The sequence below is a fragment of the Neofelis nebulosa genome, chromosome X, assembly GCF_028018385.1.
Source record: "Neofelis nebulosa isolate mNeoNeb1 chromosome X, mNeoNeb1.pri, whole genome shotgun sequence".
NCBI classification, from domain to species: Eukaryota; Metazoa; Chordata; class Mammalia; order Carnivora; family Felidae; genus Neofelis; species Neofelis nebulosa.
The window spans coordinates 43726635-43746524 of NC_080800.1; the positions used below are offsets into that span (position 1 = coordinate 43726635).

General features: G+C 38.3%; 1 protein-coding gene across 3 annotated transcripts in view; it reads left to right on the plus strand.

Annotated features, from left to right (window-relative positions):
* The window catches only part of CLCN5 (chloride voltage-gated channel 5), a 181952-nt gene that overhangs the window by 125857 nt on the left and 36205 nt on the right, over positions 1 to 19890 (plus strand). For all 3 annotated transcript variants that reach the window (XM_058714458.1, XM_058714457.1, XM_058714460.1), the window contains one exon: positions 12192 to 12338. In XM_058714458.1, coding sequence (XP_058570441.1) covers positions 12192 to 12338 — 147 coding nt within the window. The remainder of the gene's footprint in view (positions 1 to 12191; positions 12339 to 19890) is intronic.

Here is a 19890-nt window from a genome sequence, read left to right on the forward strand (position 1 = left end):
ATTTGACACGAAACTTCATATACTGAAAAAAATAAAGTTAAGGTTATACAAAAATAAATGGTAAGAAAAATTTAAATAACTGTATTACCAAGCAATAGTAATTAAAACATTATGATATTGGCATAAAAACATATATATATATATATATATATACACACACACACACACACATACATACATACACACACACACACACACATAATCAATGAGTGGAATAGGAGAGAAAACCCAGAGTTAAGCCTACACATATATTGTCAATTAATTTATACCAAAGGAGTCAAGAATATGTGGTGGGTAAAGGACAGTCTCTTTAATAAATGGTGTTGGGAAAATTGGATAGCTATACACATAAAGAATGAAACTGAGCTACTGTCTTATACCAGAAACAGAAATTAACTCAAAATGTTTAAAGATTTGAATATAAGACCTGAAGCCATAATCATAGAAGAAAACAAAGACAGTAAGCTCCTTCACATAGGTATTGGTGATGTTTGGTTAAACTGACACCCAAAGCAGGGGCAACAGAAGCAAGAACAAACAAGTGGGTCTACATCAAACTAAAAAGCTTCTGCACAGCAAAGGAAACCATCAACAAGATGGAAAAGCAACTTACTGAATGGGGGAAAATATTTGCAAATCATATATGTTAATGGACTAATACCCAATGTATATATAAAGAACTTATAAAAGTCAATAATAAAAAATCCAATTAAAAAATAGGCAGAAGATCTGAACAGACATTTTTCTAAAGAAGACCTACAGATGGTCAACAGGTGCATGAAAAGATGCTCAGCATCATTAATCATTAGGGAATGCAAATCAAAATCACAATGAGATATGACTTCACACCTGTCAGAAGGTTCATTATCAAAAAGACTAAAAATAAGTGTTGGTGAGGATGTGGAGAAAAGGGAACCCATGTGCATTTGTTGGTGGGAATGTATATTGGGGCCATCAGTATGGAAAACAGTATGGATGTTCCTCAAAAAATTAAAAGTAGAGCTACCATATGATCCAGTAGTTCCACTACTGGGTATTTACCCAAAGAAAACAAACACATTGGTTTCAAAAGATATATGTGCCCCTCATGTTTATTACAGCATTATTTAGCTAAGATGTGGAAACAATCCAAGTGTTCATAAATGGATGGATTGACAAAGAATGAAACACACGCACACGCACACACATATGATGGACTATTACTCAACCAACAAAAAGAATGAAATCTTGCTATTTGCAATAATATGGATGGACCTTGATGGCATTATGCTAAGTAAAATAAGTCAGAAAAAGATAAATGCCATATGATCTCTCTTATATGTGCAATCCAAAAAGTATAAAATCCCTGAGCTTCTAGATGCATGTGGTTTATAGATTGGTCGTTTCCAGAAATTAGGGGGTGGGAGTGGCAGATATGGGTAAAATGTTTGTGTTTTTGTTTTTAGTTTAAATAAATTGAATTTTAAAAAAGATAATGCACACACTAGTATCCTTGCCTACTTATTCTTTTAGATGAATTTCACTATCAATCTTTTAAGTTGTATGAAAGATGCCATGGGGACTTTAGATTAATATATAGATGTAGTACAATTCAAATTAGTATCTGTTTCATTTTTACTATATTTAGACTTCCCATCCAAGAGCATGGTAGATCCTTTGATTTATATCTTCTTTTTTTCCTACTATTTGAATTTTTAAATTTTTTAAATGTTTATTTTTGGGATAGAGAGAGGGAGAGAGCAGGGGAGGGTCAGAGAGAGAGGGAGACTGGATTTGGAGTGGGCTCTGCACCAACAGCAGGACCCTGATGTGGGGCTTGAACTCAGGAACCATGAGATCATGATCTGAACCAAAGTTCAACATTTAAATGACTGAGCCACCCAGGTGCCCTTATAAATTTCGAAGTAATATTTTATTTTGAGTTCATGTCTCTATCATAAATAATTGTATTTTCTACTTCTATAGTAGTACCTAGCAAAGTAGTTGTTTCTTGTGTATTGACCTTATGATTTCTGAATTCATGCATTATCTTTAATTATTTTAATTAATATTCTTAGTGTTGTATAGCTATCTTATGCAGTCCAAACATCAGAATTTTGTCTTTCTTCCTTGCCTGTATATATTCTTCACTTTTTTTCATCTTAAAGTATTTCTTGTACTGTATTAAATATAATTGGCAACAGGAGGCATCGTTGCTTTCCTGTATTAAAGAGAATGCTATTTTGCAGCTTGGTTTTAATTTAGATATTCTATATCTAATGTCAAGAAAGAAATCCTCTACTTGGAATGTTAAAAAATTTTTAATCCAGAATAATTGTCAATTTAAGAAATCCATTCTTGACATCTGTTAAAATAATTATGGCTTTTAAAGTTTTATCTGTTGATTTGATAAAGTATTTTCATAGTTTTCTCTCATGATACCAGTCTTGCAGTCTCAGAAAAAAACTCATTTATAGCAGACAGGTCTTTCAATGTGATGCTATATTCAGTTGGTTAACGTTTATTTAGGAATTTTACTCGTTTATTCCAAAGTGAAAGTGATCTATGAATTTTGAGCATTGTCTTTGTCAGGTGTGACAGACCCTTGTCCTTGAACCACATGGCACTTCTCTAAGCATCTCATTAATTTCTCTCTTGAAATCTTTTTTATAACAAAATGTTCTCACATTTGAAGAATCTCTGAGAGAAAACCAAAGAAAAGCTGATCTACTAAAAGAAGATACCACATTATTTTAATTTTAGTTTCTCTGAATTTTTAAAGCCCCCTTGTTTCTTTTCTTTAATTATCTACTAATGTCTTTTTTCTGTTCATCTGTTTGGATCCAGTTTTAATGGTTTGAAATATCTCTTTATCGAGGCTATTACTCCTTTGGGGAAAAACATATAGAAAATATTGGTTTGTCACTTGCTTTACTGTCACAGCAGCCCACATGGTCTCTTCTGACTGGCTTGTCCTCTTCCTCTGTCTGACCAGTCTCACCCAAATATGGTTTCTCCATTCTGTGTTCTTTCTCTGGTTCAACAGTTCTCAAAGAGTGGCCTGGGGGCTCCTGAGACTTTTGAGGGGTCTGAAAGGTCAAAAATTATTTTCGTATGAAGATATGTTTTGTCTTTTTCACTTTCATTTATTCATGAATAAACAGTGGAGTTTTTTAGAGGCTGTGTGACAGGTGATGTCATTGCTCCTGTTGCTAATGGAAGATGTGAACCAGGATCCAGCTGTCTTCCATTAAGACAGACATTAAAAGATTTTCAAAATGCCTCTCATTAATTTTATTTTGGAAAACGTACAAGTTATTCTTTCCAAAAAATGTTAATATATAGTGATTTTAGGATTGTATTTAAATGCATTAAAAAGTATTTATTTTTTTTAACATTCCTGGGTTTTAATTTTTAATACAGGCAATAGCTATGGATAGAACCCATATAAATAAAAGCTCTTTAAGCTCCTCAATAATTCTGAGGACTAGAGGGATCCTGAGACCAAAATGTTTGAGAACTGGTGCTGTGGTACTGCCTGCTTTGTATCCTGTCTTTTCTCATAACCCGTACTTATCTGCGAGGAGGACTCCCAGATGAAGACTATGTTGTGAGACGCAGCACTATTATTTCCTCCTGGGATTTTTTTTTTCCCCCACAGTTTTGACAGACAAGGTGCCTTGGCTTAAGGATTGGCCCAATCCTCTGAAATGCACCTGCTAGCATCTTCGAGGTTTGCAAATCACTTCTGCTTCTTAAAATAAAGTAACTAAAACTGGAATTGGACTATAAACTAGATTATTTACTGAGTTCTCTCTTTGTGTCAGGCACTTGGGAACAAAGATTTAAGTTACCCTGTCCTCAGGTAGCTCAAAGTATAATGGGTAGCCAAAAGCTGATTTTATATGTGTGCCAGTTCTTATCACCTTTAGTGTTACACTTAGGATTGTCTTAATATTTTTTTAAAAAATTTTAACATTTATTTCTGAGATTGAGAGAGAGAGACAGAGACAGAGACAGAGAGACAGAATCTGAAGCAGGCTCCAGGCTCTGAGCTGTCAGCACAGAGCCCAATGCGAGGCTCCAACTCAAGAACCATGACATCATGACCTGAGCCGAAGTCAGATGCTTAACTGACTGAGCCACCCAGGTGCCCCTAGGATTGTGTTAATGTTTTATTTTTAATAACATGATAATACTTGTAGCTTGGTAGATTCTATAATGCCTCTCTTAAGTTTTTCTTCCTCTTGCATTTTTTCTTTTCCACCTTGGCAGCATCTGGCATATATTACACAACATGCCATGTGCAGGTCAACAGATATTTTTGTGGAGTAAAAATAAGAAATAAGAAAGTTTATTGCTTCTTTGTGCTTGTTAGCTTTGGAATGTGTGATATACTTTTATATATTCATTGAAGGGCTATATGTATCAGCCCACCCATTGGTTTACACATTTGTTTTTTCCAAGTGGGCTAGTTGAGATGGAAATATTAATTTATATAAACCAACATATGTCACTGTCACTAGTAAAACAAGATGTCAGTATGGTATACCGTAAACTAGTACCATCCCCTGCCACACACACCTGGCTCTTTCAGTACAGCCTTCAGAAATATGTACCCCTCCTCCTTCCCAAATCACCTACATTTAAACAGGAAGTAGCGAACTACCTTCCTAGCCCTTTACCCCTCTGTCTTCCAGCCCACTGCTGCTGTATGTACCTCTTAAAATCATGTTTTTATCATGTTGCTCCTCAAAAACGGTAGTGACCCCATTGACTTACCAGGTCCTTCATGATGTATCTCCATCCATTTGCTCACAAACAGCTACCCTGTCTTCTAGGCAAGCACAAATGCCAGCCTCATTCTCATCTCAGGCCTTTGATCATTTTTTTTTCCTGGGCCTGGAATACCCTCTCTCCTCCATGAAGCCTTCTCTGGCTTACAGTCTCCTCTCCCTTTTCTGAATGCCAATTGTACTTTCATTCTAGCAGTTTAGCACTTAGCTATGGTGCAAATTGCATTATGTGAAAGTTTTCTCCCCAACTATATCATAAATTCCTTGAGAGTATTGAAAAGGTAACTAATGTTTTTTTTGTATCCCCAGTTCCCTACCATCACAGTGCAAGGCATAGATTTATTGAGGGCCAGCCATATAAATATGTTGGTTGGCCATTAACTCTTCCTCCCCAACTGGAATCCTCCTTAGTGAGGATTTATTGAACACCTACTCTGGAACAACACTAGAGTTGCTGGGACAACAGAAATGAGAAGGGCTTGGTGTAGTCACAAGACTTAAGTGGTAGAGATTATGTAATTAACATAGATACCTCAACAAAGGAGGTGTTGAGGGAAAAGCCTGTTTGAGCTGGTCCTAGATGGATTGAATGGGATTTAATCAGGCTGAAAAGACATGCAGGACTGGATGGGATTCCAGATAGAGTACCTGGCTTAAGCAAAGGCATGGGGGTGTAAAAGTACATGGCTTATATGGAGTATAATAAATTTGTGGCAGAGGATACGTCTATCTGGGTAGATGGGATCTAAATTTGATAGGGCTCAGAATGCCTTGCAGAGAAATTTAAACTTGACCCTATAGGCACATGTACCCCAATGTTTATAGCAGCGCTTTCAACAATAGCCAAATTATGGAAAGAGCCTAAATGCCCATCAACTGATGAATGGATAAACACAATGGACGTGTTTATATACACAATGGAATACCACTTGGCAATGAGAAAGAATGAAATCCTGCCATTTGCAGCAACGTGGATGGAACTAGAAGGTATTATGCTGAGTGAAATAAGTCAGTCAGAGAAGGGCAGATATCATATGTTTTCACTCATATGTGGATCTTGAGAAAATTAACCAAAGACCATGGGGGAAGGGAAGGGGAAAAAATAGTTACAAACAGAGAGGGAGGGAGGCAAACCACAAGACTCTTAAATACAGATAACAAACTGAGGGTGGGTGGGGGGTGGGGGAGAGGGAAAATGGGTAATGGGCATTGAGGAGGGCACTTGTTGGGATGAGCACTGGGTGTTGTATGGAAACCAATTTTTTTTTTTTTATATTTAGTCATACCTAGTTAGGTATATATATATTTTTTCAATATATGAAATTTATTGTCAAATTGGTTTCCATACAACACCCAGTGCTCATCCCAAAAGGTGCCCTCCTCAATACCCATCAGCCACCCTCCCCTCCCTCCCACCCCCCATCAACCCTCAGTTTGTTCTCAGTTTTTAAGAGTCTCTTATGCCTTGGCAACTTAACAGAAACCCATGGGGGAGGGGAAGGGGAAAAAAAGGAAAAAAAGAAAAAGAAAAAGGGGTTAGAGTGGGAGAGAGCCAAAGCATAAGAGACTCTTATGTAAACCAATTTGACAATAAATTATATTAAAAAATAAACTTGACCCTATAGGCATTGGGGAACCAGCTTTATGATTTTAAGCAAGAAAGTGGCAGAAGGCACTAAAAGTGCCTTTAAGCTGAAAGTGTGAAGCTGTTTAACACAAATATCAACCAAACATTTCTCCTTAATTGCCCTCCTCCCCAACCCTCCATTATATGACAAGCCCTATATGCAATCTACTAGTTGGGATAATATATAAAATCCCCTTACTTTGTTCCTGCCCTACCCTAAATTCTGGCTGATCTCAGGTTTGTGGCCATCTGGAGGTTTGATTTATTCCAGACTTGCCATTTTCTGGACTGACATGTCATAGTGAAGTCACAAACTTGTGGAAAGACCACTGGGCTTGGAGTTTAACTGCATGTGGGTTTGAATCTTAACTGTAAGGAATTTATTTCCTCATTATTCTGCTGCTTTAACTTTTTTTCTCTTGAACTTTTTTTAAAGTCTATTTTATTTGAGAGAGGGAGAGAGGAAGGGAGAGAGAGAGAGAGAGAGAGAGAGCGAGCGCGCAAGAGAGAATCCCAAGCAGGCTCCACACTGTCAGCCCAGAGCCCAACAGGGGGCTTGAACCCACAAACCATGAGATCATGACCTGAGCTGAAATCAAGAGTTGGATGCTTAAACAAGTGAGCCACCTAGGTGCCCCTCTCTTGAAGTTTTTTTTTTTTTTAATGCTTACTCATTTTTTGAGATAGAAAGAGTGTGAGTGGGGGAGAGGCAGAGAGAAAGGGAGAGACACAGAATTGGAAGCAGGCTCCAGGCTCTGAACTGTCAGCACAGAGCCAGACCCGGGGTTGGAACCCACGAACTGTGAGATCATGACCTGAGCTGAAGTTGGACACTTGACCAAATGAGCCACCCAGGCGCCCCTTGAAGTTTTTTATATCTGCAAAATAAAACCAATGGCTCTGCCAGAATGGATTATCCATAGGCAAGTATCACTTTTGAGTTTTAGTAACTGTGCTTATTTCCTTTGTTGAACTCCTATTTTTAGCATCTGTTTTGCTTGACTTACTTGCTACTTCTAATTTTCTTTTGTTGACCCTTTATTCCTATGTACTTATTAAGGAAGCACTTTATAACCCAAACAGTGAAGCAGATAGCTGCTCCAGGAAATGTTTAGAATGAGGCAGCTCAATTTAGCTGGATTCTTCTGTGTCAGTGGGTTACAGTAAGGAGTTTGTAAGGTCCCTATGGGGAAACTGAAAAGTTTTCCAGCTTCTCATTTGTGAGTCTTCATCCTGTAGTGTCATCATTTTGTTTTAATGAATTCCCAAAACAATAGGTACACCCATCTGAAAATATGACCACAGGACATATTCCAAATCCAGACGTAAATTATTTTTGGACTCCCTATACTTTTTCTTCCTATGATTTTTGTGGCTAATGTAGATTTGCTGGCACTATGTATTTTACCTCATTTCCTGAATGAAACATGTAAGCAGTGGAGAGAGAGGGAAAGGATTCTGCATCATTTTGTAACTTTTCTTGATTTTTTTCAGTGCTAGTCACTGTATGGACTTCATGGGAATTTAATAAATTTAAACAGAAAGAAAACCTCTTGAGTTGTGTTACCATATTGGCCTGAGTTCTTCTCATAAGCTAAAATGATGCTTGTTTTTAGCTAAGATTTCTAGAAATTGGAATACCTACTCTTGAGATAAAGTGCTTTTGGTGGGTTCGTTGAATGTAGTAAATCCAGAGCTAGACAAATATTAACTACAAATATGGACTCTGATGCCAACCTGCATTTAAGAAGGAAAGTTGAGGTGGAGGGTGAGGGCAGGGAACATGTCTTGTGTGGATTTTGTGATTTGCATTTAAGTTGATGTTGTTTCTGCTGTATTTTTAATTTTCATCCTGTTGAGTTTGAAGTAGCAACAGAAGTGTCAGGGTAGAGTTCTTGGGAATTCAGGACCAGAGCTTGAGGTAGAGATAAGAGCTAGAGATAGTAGGCTTTTTTAAAGAATCAAATAAAATAAATCAGATTAAGGTGGAGAAGGATCTGTGATCTCAGCCAGATACAGAGCAAAGTAGAGGGGCTCTTTTTCTTCTTAAATAAAAAGTAAAACACTTATTCCTGGATGACACAAGGGAAGACCGAAGTTCAAGATTTCCTTTGTGTTGTCAGTAGTTGGAAAAAAACTGCTCAGGATCCTGTGGTGAGTCAGTTTCCCTAGAAGCAGAAACTGAGACAAGGCATTCTGTGTAAGCATGTTGTGGGAATGCTCAAAGAAGGGGAATGAAGGAAACAGGTAGAGCAGGGGAAGGGGAAAGAGTCCAGTGAGGATGAAGGATTGGCGAGCAGCAGTGAAGGAGCTCAGCTAAGGCCATAGAACATGGATTCTTAGTACCCTAGTACCTATTTGATCCACATAACAAAGTTAGAATTTGTGTAGCTAAGGAAATGGTTTCATGATCAGTCATTTTGTACATTATTAGTACCTTTGCATAAATGACCCTACCTTCTCTACTTGACCATTTGTCACCACACAAGCATGGTAATGTTCCTGGGGAACTTACTGTTCCTGTATGTACAGACTTCAAGCTGTTTGTGCATATTAAGGGAGGAGACTGGGAATGCATTTGTTTTCTTTATATTTGTCCTTATCCATAAATGATGGAAAGTTTCCCTTGGGATATCTGTTCTCTTGGTTTCAACCAACACCTTGATATTGATAACTCTCAAATCTTTGTCTCTCAATCTTCATCTCATCTGACCCATCTCGCATCATATTTGTGTCTGTCCCATGATGATTTGTACACAATAGGTGGTTCATAAATGTCACTCACACTTCAGTCAAGCTGGTCTCTATTACACATGAGGTATTAGGAAGTTGAACACATGATTTAGAGCTTAACTTTTTAAAAAATAATAACTGGGAAAATAGCCTCTCTGAGTTTGTTTCCTTGGGTGCACTAGGAGTGATAATGCCACAGCATAGGAACATTGGAAAAGTTAAGTGAAATAATTCAGTTTAAGCACATAGCCCAGTGCCTAAAAATTGATAAGTACCTGGTAAATGTTGGTTCTTTATCCTTTTCGCTCAATGTTTAAAATATTTAATTTATCTGTTCCAATTTTCCAGCCCTATTGCTTAATTTATCCCATCTAATTTTAACACATTCATTACACATAATTCAGATAACCTAAAGTAAGAAGTTTCTTAAGAGAATTGGAATACCTCAAAACGAATATTGTTTGCCAAATCCAAAAGAACTATGCTGACTATGATTTTGGATCAAGATCTCATCAAAAAAATGGGAGGAGGGGGCAGGGCTAGGTGAAGTAAAGTTGACTCTAATGTTTTTTAAAATCAACATACTAAAATTTTTTGAGTAAAATTTATAATCTGAAGATTCACATTTGGGGTGTAGGAAATGTTTAATCTTTAATATTAAATTCTTCAGCAGAGAACAACATTAAATGGCATAACATGCCTCTTCATTTCTGAGCATCTGCATTGTGTTATGAGCTCTGGGAGAATCAGAGCCATAAGATAATGTTTCTCTACTCCTAAATGGACAGAACATTTCTCAGTAGTGATGTCTAGTTTTTATTTCCATTGATTACTTGTGAACTCCCATGAGTTTTGTACACCTATCCTCATTTGGTTTGCTCTTTTGCATGGTTCTCAAAAAACTGCTATCAACTACATGGTAAGGGTAGAGGAACATTACATCTGAAGGGTCATTGAATACACTAAGTGGTTTGCATGTCTATATTGTCCAAGTAAGAACATGAAAGAAAATATAAGAATAAGTGGTAACCCTGATTAGACATTTTTCCAAAGAAGACCTACAGATGGCCAACAGACATATGAAAAGATGCCCAACATCACTGATCATCAGGGAAATGCAAATCAAAACCACAATGAGATATTACATCACATCACTCAGAATGTCTAGTATCAAAAAGACAAGAAATAATAAGTGTGGAGAGGATGTGGAGAAAAGGGAATTCTAGTGCACTGTTGGTGGGAATGTAAATTTGTGCAGTCACTGTGGAAAACAGTATGGGGGTTCCTTAATTAAAAATAGGAATAACATATAATCCAGTAATTCCACTATTGGGTATTTACTTAAGGAAAATGAAAACACTAATTTGAAAAAGATATATGTACCCCTATGTTTATTGCAGTATTATTTACAATAGCTAAGATATGGAAGCAACCCAAGTGTCCATTGACAGATGAATGGATAAAGAAGATGTGGTATATATACATAATGGAATATTATTCAGCCATAACAAATAATGAGCTCTTGCCATTTCAACAACATGGATGGACCTAGAGGATATTCTGCTAAGTGAAATAAGACAGAGAAAGACAAATACCATATTATTTGTCTTATGTGTGGAATCTAAAAAACAAAAACAGACTCAAATCCAAAAAACAGATGGTTACCAGAGGGGACGAGGGTTGGGCAAGATAGGTGAAGGGGATTAAGAGGTACAAACTTCCAGTTATACAGTAAATAAGTCACAGAGATAGAAAGTATGGCATAGGTAATAGCGTCAATAATATTGTAATAATGTTGTATGGTGATAGTGACTACACTCATTTGGTGAGCACTGAGTGATGTATAGAATTGTTGAATCACTGTGTTGTACACCTGAAACTAATATAACATTGTATGTCAACTATATTCAACAATAAAAAAAATAGAATAAGAAGTAACTCAATGGGAATGCAAGCTGGTGCAGCCACTCTGGAAAACAGTATGGAGGCTCCTCAAAAAACTAAAAATAGAACTACCCTACGACCCAGCAATTTCACTACTAGGCAATTATCCATGGGATACAGGGGTGCTGTTTCGAAGGGACACATGCTCCCCCATGTTAATAGCAGCACTATCAACAATAGCCAAAGTATGGAAAGAGCCCAAATGTCCATTGATGGATGAATGGATAAAGAAGATGTGGTATATATATACAGTGGAGTATTACTTGGCAATCAAAAAGAATGAAATCTTGCCATTTGCAATTACTTGGATGGAACTGGAGGGTATTATGCTGAGCGAAATTAGTCCATCAGAGAAAGACAAATATCATAAGACTTCACTCATATGAGGACTTTAAGAGACAAAACAGATGAACGTAAGGGAACGGAAACAATATAAAAACAGGGAGGGGGACAAAACATACTCGTAAATATGGAGAACAAACAGGGTTACTGGAGGGGTTGAGGAATGGGCTAAATGGGTAAGGGGCACTAAGGAATCTACTCCTGAAATCATTGTTGCACTATATGCTAACTAATTTGGATGTAAATTTTTTTAAAAAATTAAAAGAAATAAAAAGAAGTAACGCAAAAGGTGGAAACTAACTAAATGTCCATCAACTGAATAATGGATAAACAAAAATGGTGTATCCATACGATGGTATTATTCAGTCTGAAAATGAAGTAAAGTACTGATACGTGCCAGAACATGGATGAGCCTTCAAAACATTATAAGTGAAAGAAGCCAGACACAAAAAGCCACAATTTATATATGATTATATGAAATACCTGGAATTGGCAGATCATTGAGACACAAAGAGGCAATTGTAAGGGGTTGGGGGTTAGGAGGGAGTTATGTTTACTGGGTACAGAGTTTCTGTTTGTGATGATGAAAAATTTCTGGAAATAGAGTGATAATTGCAAAACATTGTAAATGAACTTAATGCTACTGAATGTCTAGTTTCAAATGGTGGAAATGATAAATTTTATGTGTAGTTGCCACAATGAAAAAAAAGATAAGTGGTAAGGGGCTTGAAGGTCATTGTAATGAGCCTCTTGTTTTTCTTTCTGCACAGGGGCCATGGATAACAGAGGCTTTCAGCAGGGGAGTTTCAATAGCTTCCGGAGCAGCTCCAGTGATGAAGACTTGATGGACATACCAGGGACAGCTATGGATTTTTCCATGAGAGATGATGTTCCTCCCTTAGATGGGGAAATAGAAGGTATCATTACTGTTGATGACAGTTTTTCTTTTTAAAAATTATTTTTAATGTACATACAGTAAAATTTATTTTCTGGTCCAATCTTAAGAGTTTTCAGGATCCACATAAGAGTGAAAACATATGGTATCTGTCTTTCTCTGTATGGCTTATTTCACTTAGCATCACACTCTCCAGTTCCATCCACGTTGCTACAAAGGGCCATATTTCGTTCTTTCTCATTGCCATGAGAAACTTAACAGAAACCCATGGAGGAGGGGAAGGAAAAAAAAAAAAAAGAGGTTAGAGTGGGAGAGAGCCAAAGCATAAGAGACTCTTAAAAACTGAGAACAAACTGAGAGTTGATTGGGGGGTGGGAGGGAGGGGAGGGTGGGTGATGGGTATTGAGGAGGGCACCTTTTGGGATGAGCACTGGGTGTTGTATGGAAACCAATTTGACAATAAATTTCATATATTGAAAAAAAAATAAAAACTTCAGAAAAAAAAAAAAATAAATGAATGAGAAAGAAAATAATAAAAGTGATTCTAGAAAATATCATTGATAATATTCTTTAAGAATGAAGCAAATAAATACAATTTCAGATTAAAAAAAAAAGTTTTAACACATGCATAGATTTTTGTAACCACCACCACTGACAGGATACAGAACAGTTCAGCACCCTCAAAGAATTCCCTCCTGCCCCTTTGCAGCCAGACTTCTTCTACCCCCAATCCCTGGTAACCACTGATCTTTCTCTGTGCCTGTATTTTTTTTTTCTTTTCTAGAATGTCATGCATGGAGTCACATAGTATGTCACCTTTGAGACTGACTTCGCTACTCAGCTTAAGGCCTTGGAGATTAATTCAAGTTGTTCATTCCTTTTTTTCTTGCTCAGTAGTGTAGCCTGAAGTGGGATCACTGGGTCATGTGGTAAATGTATGTTGAACTTTATAAGAAACTGCCAAACCATTTTCCAGAGTAGCTGTAACCGTTTTATATCTGAACTAGCTATGTAATGAGAGTTCCACTTGTTCCCCATCTTCAACAGCTCTTGGTATTTCCAGTAATTTTTATTTTAGCCATTCTAATAGGTGTTATCCCATCATGGTTTTATTTTAATTTCCCTAATGACTTCTGATATGAAACATCCTTTCATGCACTTATTTGCTAACCTCATATCCTGTTTGATGAAGTGTCTGTTCAAATCTGTTCCCTCTTTGGGACACCTGGGTGGTTCAGTTGGATGACCCACCGACTTCAGCTCAGGTCATGATCTCACAGTTCATACGTTTGAGCCCCACATTGGGTTCTGTGCTGGCAGCTCAGAGCCTGGAGCATGCTTCTGATCTTGTGTCTTCCTCTCTCTCTGCCCCTCCCCCTGCTTGCAGTCTGCTCTCTCTTTGTCTCAAAAATAAATAAACATTAAAAAATATTTTTTAAAAAATCTGTTCTCTCTTTCATAATTGGGTTTTTATTATTGGGCATGCATTCATATAATAATAATTCCCTTCATCTATTATTTGGTTAGCCAGTACCATCATTCTTTTTGATAACTGCATATAATTTCATGATATAGCTGCCAGAGTTTACTTAACCAAGTTTCTTTTTTTTTCAACTTTTTTTTTTTTTTAATTTATTTTTGGGACAGAGAGAGACAGAGCATGAACGGGGGAGGGGCAGAGAGAGAGGGAGACACAGAATCGGAAACAGGCTCCAGGCTCCGAGCCATCAGCCCAGAGCCTGACGCGGGGCTCGAACTCACAGACCGCGAGATCGTGACCTGGCTGAAGTCGGACGCTTAACCGACTGCGCCACCCAGGCGCCCCACTTAACCAAGTTTCTTTTTTTTTTTTTTTTTAACCAAGTTTCTATTGATGCACATTTCAGTTGTTTTCAGTCTTTTGCTATTACAAACAATACTGTGGTGTGTGTGTGTTTATTCTTTAAGTATATTAGAGCATTTCTGTAGCATGAGTGTGTGAGTGCTATTTGACCACAGCCTTGCTGGTGCTGAATAGTCAAATTCTTTTTTCACCTTTACAATAGGATAGGCAAAATAAATAAAGAAAGAAATATTCATTATTGTTTTAATTTTTACTTTTTTAAATTAGTGAAGTTGAACATATTTTCATATGTTTACTAACCCCTTAAATTTCTTTTTCTGGAAGTTTCCTGTTTATATGATGTTCCTATTTTTCTGATAGGCTGATTATCTTTTCTTAAGTTTTTCTAGGAGCCCTTCATATATTATTATTATGTTTCATCTAATGTAGGTTGAGTGTATCTTTTTCCATTTCTGGTTTTGTTTAAATTTTTTTTTAATCTACAAATATTAAAATTTTTACATAGCCAGATATATCACCCTTTTCTTTTGTGACTTCTGAGTTTCTTGTTGTATTTAGAAAGGACTTTAATTAATAAATATAATATAATAAATCTATATAATTCCTTAAAACTACTGTCTGATTCTTTAACTGATTGGGATTGCCATTCTCAGCGTAAAGTCAGAGGACAAGAAACTACTGTCAGAATTTATTATTTAGCAAATTTGTATAAGAGGCATATGACATTACAGAAACTTTGCTAGGTTCTGGGAATTAGCAAAGATTTAAGGCACCATCCCTGCCTTCATAAAGTTGATTCTAGCTGACTAAGCAAACATTAAGTACTTATGATAATACCTACCTCTTAGAGTTCTTTTCAGGATTAAATGAAATAGTAAGATAAAGTGCTTATAATAATACCTGGCATGGAGCTAATGCTCAATAAAATGTTAGCTGTCATTATTATTATTGTTATTTTATTTTTGTTATAAGCCTATATTGTAAGTGTTATAACTCTTATAAGAACTTAGCAGAAGCATCCTGTATGTTTGTGTGTGTCTAGGATTGGAAAAGTTTTCACAGAAAAGGTGTGTTTGAGAAGGCCTTGAAATATAAGTTATTTGGTAGGAAGAAGAGCATTCCAGACAGGAAGCAAGCTTTTATAGAGATATCAGCAGGCACATGATACAGAGGTATAAATAAGCAAAATATAAGCCCAAATAAATAAAGTGGGGCCTTGAATGTCATGCTAGGAAGTTTTAATTAACCTTATTGTCACTGTGAGGACAAACTCCTCCACCCATTCATTCAACAAATACTTTTTGAATACCTACTATGAAGCAGGCACTTTTATAGGCAGTGGAGATACAGTGGTGGGATTAACATAGATAAGATCCACATTGATCTGAAATTTAGATCTAGTCAGGTAAATGAGTAAGGGAATAGACTACTTAGTTAAGTATCCATTATAATTAGTATGAGGATGGAAAGAAAGTGAAGGACAATAGATGGTAACTGAGGAATACTACTTTAGAAAGGTCAAGAAGTTAGAAAGGTCAGGGAAGGCCTTTCCAAGGAGGTGACCAATTTGGGAAGAACATACCAGTAAGAAATTGTCTAGTAAAGGTGCCTCAACACAGTAACAGTAGAAGAGAGCCCCTGAATTTATTTTATTTTATTAAAAATTTTTTTTTAACATTTATTTTTTGAGAGACAGAGTGTGAGCGAGGGAGAGCTAGAGAGAGGGGAAGTCACAGATTCCGAAACAGGCTCCAGGCACTAAGTCCCATGTGGGGCTTGAACTCACAAACCATGAGATCATGACCTGAACCGAAGTCTGTCACTCAACCCACTGAGCGACCCAGGCGCCCCATAGACAGCCCTGAATTTAAATTTCATAAAAGAAAGGTACTCATGGTTTGATATTTTATGGTTTTTCATATTTGCCTACTTCTGTGAAAGGGACTTGTATTTGTATATCACTTCCACTATGTGTAGTTAAAACCCTCGTGAGTCAGTTATGACAACTACTAGCCCAAGTGAAGTGGTCAGTCCATAAACTGAAGCTGGCCACCTCTTTTTGGGGGGGAGTGGGGAAAGATAAGTATTTTTCTCAATTCTCATTTTTTTATTATTATTTTTTAATATAATTTATTGTCAAATTGGAAGCTGGCCACTTCTAATAAGCCTCCTTGCTAATCCAGATTATTTCTTCTGATTGAAAATAATACCATATAGCATCCATATCACCAAAGTGCTTTTTGTGTTCACATTGCTCTCAATAAATGATGGAGGCAAGTGAGTGTCTATTATTCCTATTTAATAGACATGAAAGCTGAGGCAGGCAAGATTTTGACATTGCTTGTGATTATAGAATGTGTTTTCACCACTTTTCATTTGCCTGTACAGGAGAATTACTTCTTGTGATTTACAAGGTCTGACCATAAAGCGACAAAGGTGTTTTCTATGAGCCACACACAAAAATCAGTCCATTTACTGTCCTCTGTAGTGATATAATTTTCTTGCTTAGCTTATTAATTGTTCTTATTTTATTTAATGTTTTCACATGGGGTTTCCTAACATACACAACAACAACAACAGAAAAAGAGGTCATAAAGTCCTTGATGTCAGTGGTGAGATTGTGCATAAAATACTAACATTTTGTACCAGGCACAATAGCACGTACTAAAAAGATTAGTTAAAAGGAGCTTGAAAGGCAGTAGAAGTGGTTCTTGTTTTCCAGATGGCTAGAGGGATTGATTTATGAGGAATGAGTAAATAAATTATGCATGATGTGGTTAAATGAATCTGAGGTAGTGTTACAGCAGTCTGTAAATGAGAAGAAACATAAACATGGAGGTCTCAAAGAAGGGGAGAGGGAGGAAAAGAGGAAAAGGGTTTAAGTAATAAGAAAAACTCCAGAGCTGTTCTCATAATCCATCTGTTCTCACTTGCCTGCTTCTGCAGCCTGGACGTTATGGTCAGCAATTCATTCATTCAGCCATTCAGTTATTTAGTATTTATGGAACACCGAGATAGGAATGTAGCGCTGTGCAGTTTTAGTAAAGCTTATCAGTTCCCTTGTTTCCCTCACCCCCTTGTCTTTCTACCTCACATGCCTGGCTACTCCTCTCTGAGTGAGGACACAGGTAAAGGCACAGACGCATGAGAGAGCCTTTTCTAATCATGAAACAGAATCTGTGCATCTGAGTTCTGAGGCTCCCGGGACAGAATGACTGACAGTTGGAGCAGGAGGGAGGATAGCAGGGGATAGGGCGGGAGATCTAGTTAGAAATCTGGGTGAGATCTAGACTGTCTGTGCTTCTGGACCTTTTCTTGTAACCAAGGACTCATCAAATAATTTAAAAGCAGAGGAAGGATATGATCAGAGTGGTACTTTAGGGAATTTATGGCTGTGTGGAGGATGGATTCAGGGGAGGGTGGGTTGGAGACTGGAAGACCAGTTAAACTGTTATTTTTTTTTTTTAAAAAACATCTATGTAAGAGATCAAAAGGCCTGTATTAAGACAACAGGAATGGGAGGGACAGTGGAATATGGCGGCGTAGGAGGACAGTGGGCTCACCGCGCATCCTGCTGATCACTTAGATTCCACCTACACCTGCCTAAAGAACCCAGAAAACTGCCAGAGGACTAGCAGAATGGAGTCTCTGGAGCCAAGCGAAGACGAGAGGCCCACGGAAGAGGGTAGGAAGGGCAGCGAGGCGGTGCGCGCTCCACGGACTGGCGGGAGGGAGCCGGGGCAGACGGGCAGCCTGCCGGCCAAGCAGAGCCCCCGAGTCTGGCTGGCAAAAGCGGAGGGGCTGGACAGAGTGTGTTCCGACAGCAAGCGGGACTTGACATCTGGGAGGTCATAAGTTACCAGCTCTGCTCCGAAAGCTGGAAGGCTGGAGGACAACGGGAGGGAGAGCTGCTGAGCCCCGGGAGCTCAGTTTGGCGGGGAACAAAGGCGCTCGCCAGTGCCATCTCCCTCGCCCATCCCCCAGCCAAAATCCCAAAGGGAACCAGTTCCTGCCAGGGAACTTGCTTGTTCCGTGCAAACACCCAATGCTGTGCTTCTGCGGAGCCACCCCTCTGGCAGCGGGTCTGACTCCCTCCCACTGCCACAGGGCGCCTCCTGAAGTAGATCACCTAAGGAGAAGCCAGCTAAGCCTGCCCCTCCTGCCCCCGTGCACCGTGCCTACCCACCCCAGCTAATACGCCAGATCCCCAACACCACAAGTCTGGCAGTGTGCAAGTAGCCCAGATGGCCCACGCCACCTCACAGTGAATCCCGCCCCTAGGAGAGGGGAAGAGAAGGCACACACCAGTCTGACTGCGGCCCCGCCCACCAACTCCAATTATACACCACAGCACAGGGGAAGTGCCCTGCAGGTCCTCACCACTCCAGGGACTATCCAAAATGACCAAACGGAAGAATTCCCCTCAAAAGAATCTCCAGGAAATAACAGCTAATGAACTGATCAAAAAGGATTTAAATAATATAACAGAAAGTGAATTTAGAATAATAGTCATAAAATTAATCGCTGGGCTTGAAAACAGTATAGAGGACAGCAGAGAATCTCTTGCTACAGAAATCAAGGGACTAAGGAACAGTCAGGAGGAGCTGAAAAACGCTTTAAACGAGATGCAAAATAAAATGGAAATGACCACGGCTCAGATTGAAGAGGCAGAGGAGAGAATAGGTGAACTAGAAGATAAAATTATGGAAAAAGAGGAACCTGAGAAAAAGAGAGATAAAAAAATACAGGAGTATGAGGGGAAAATTAGAGAACTAAGTGATACACTAAAAAGAAATAATACACGCATAATTGGTATCCCAGAGGAGGAAGAGAGAGGGAAAGGTGCTGAAGGTGTACTTGAAGAAATAATAGCTGAGACCTTCCCTGATCTGGGGAAGGAAAAAGGCATTGAAATCCAAGAGGCACAGAGAACTCCCTTCAGACGTCACTTGAATCGATCTTCTGCATGACATAGCATAGTGAAACTGGCAAAATACAAGGATAAAGAGAAAATTCTGAAAGCAGCAAGGGATAAACATGCCCTAACATATAAAGGGAGACCTATAAGACTTGTGACCGATCTCTCTTTTGAAACTTGGCAGGCCAGAAAGGATTGGCAGGAGATCTTCAATGTGATGAACAGAAAAAAAAATATGCAGCTGAGAATCTTTTATCCAGCAAGTCTGTCATTTAGAATAGAAGGAGAGATAAAGGTCTTCCCAAACAAACAAAAACTGAAGGAATTTGTCACCACGAAACCAGCCCTACAAGAGATCCTAAGGGGGATCCTGTGAGACAAAGTACCAGAGACACTGCTACAAGCATAAAACATACAGACATCACAATGACTCTAAACCCATATCTTTCTATAATAACACTGAATGTAAATGGATTAAATGCGCCAACCAAAAGACATAGGGTTTCAGAATGGATAAAAAAACAAGACCCATCTATTTGCTGTCTACAAGAGACTCATTTTAGACCTGAGGACACCTTCAGATTGAGAGTGAAGGGATGGAGAACTATTTATCATGCTACTGGAAGCCAAAGGAAAGCTGGAGTAGCCATACTTCTATCAGACAAACTAGACTTTCTTTTTAACGTTTTTTTTTTATTTTATTTTTGGGACAGAGAGACAGAGCATGAACGGGGGAGGCGCAGAGAGAGAGGGAGACACAGAATCGGAAACAGGCTCCAGGCTCCGAGCCATCAGCCCAGAGCCTGACGCGGG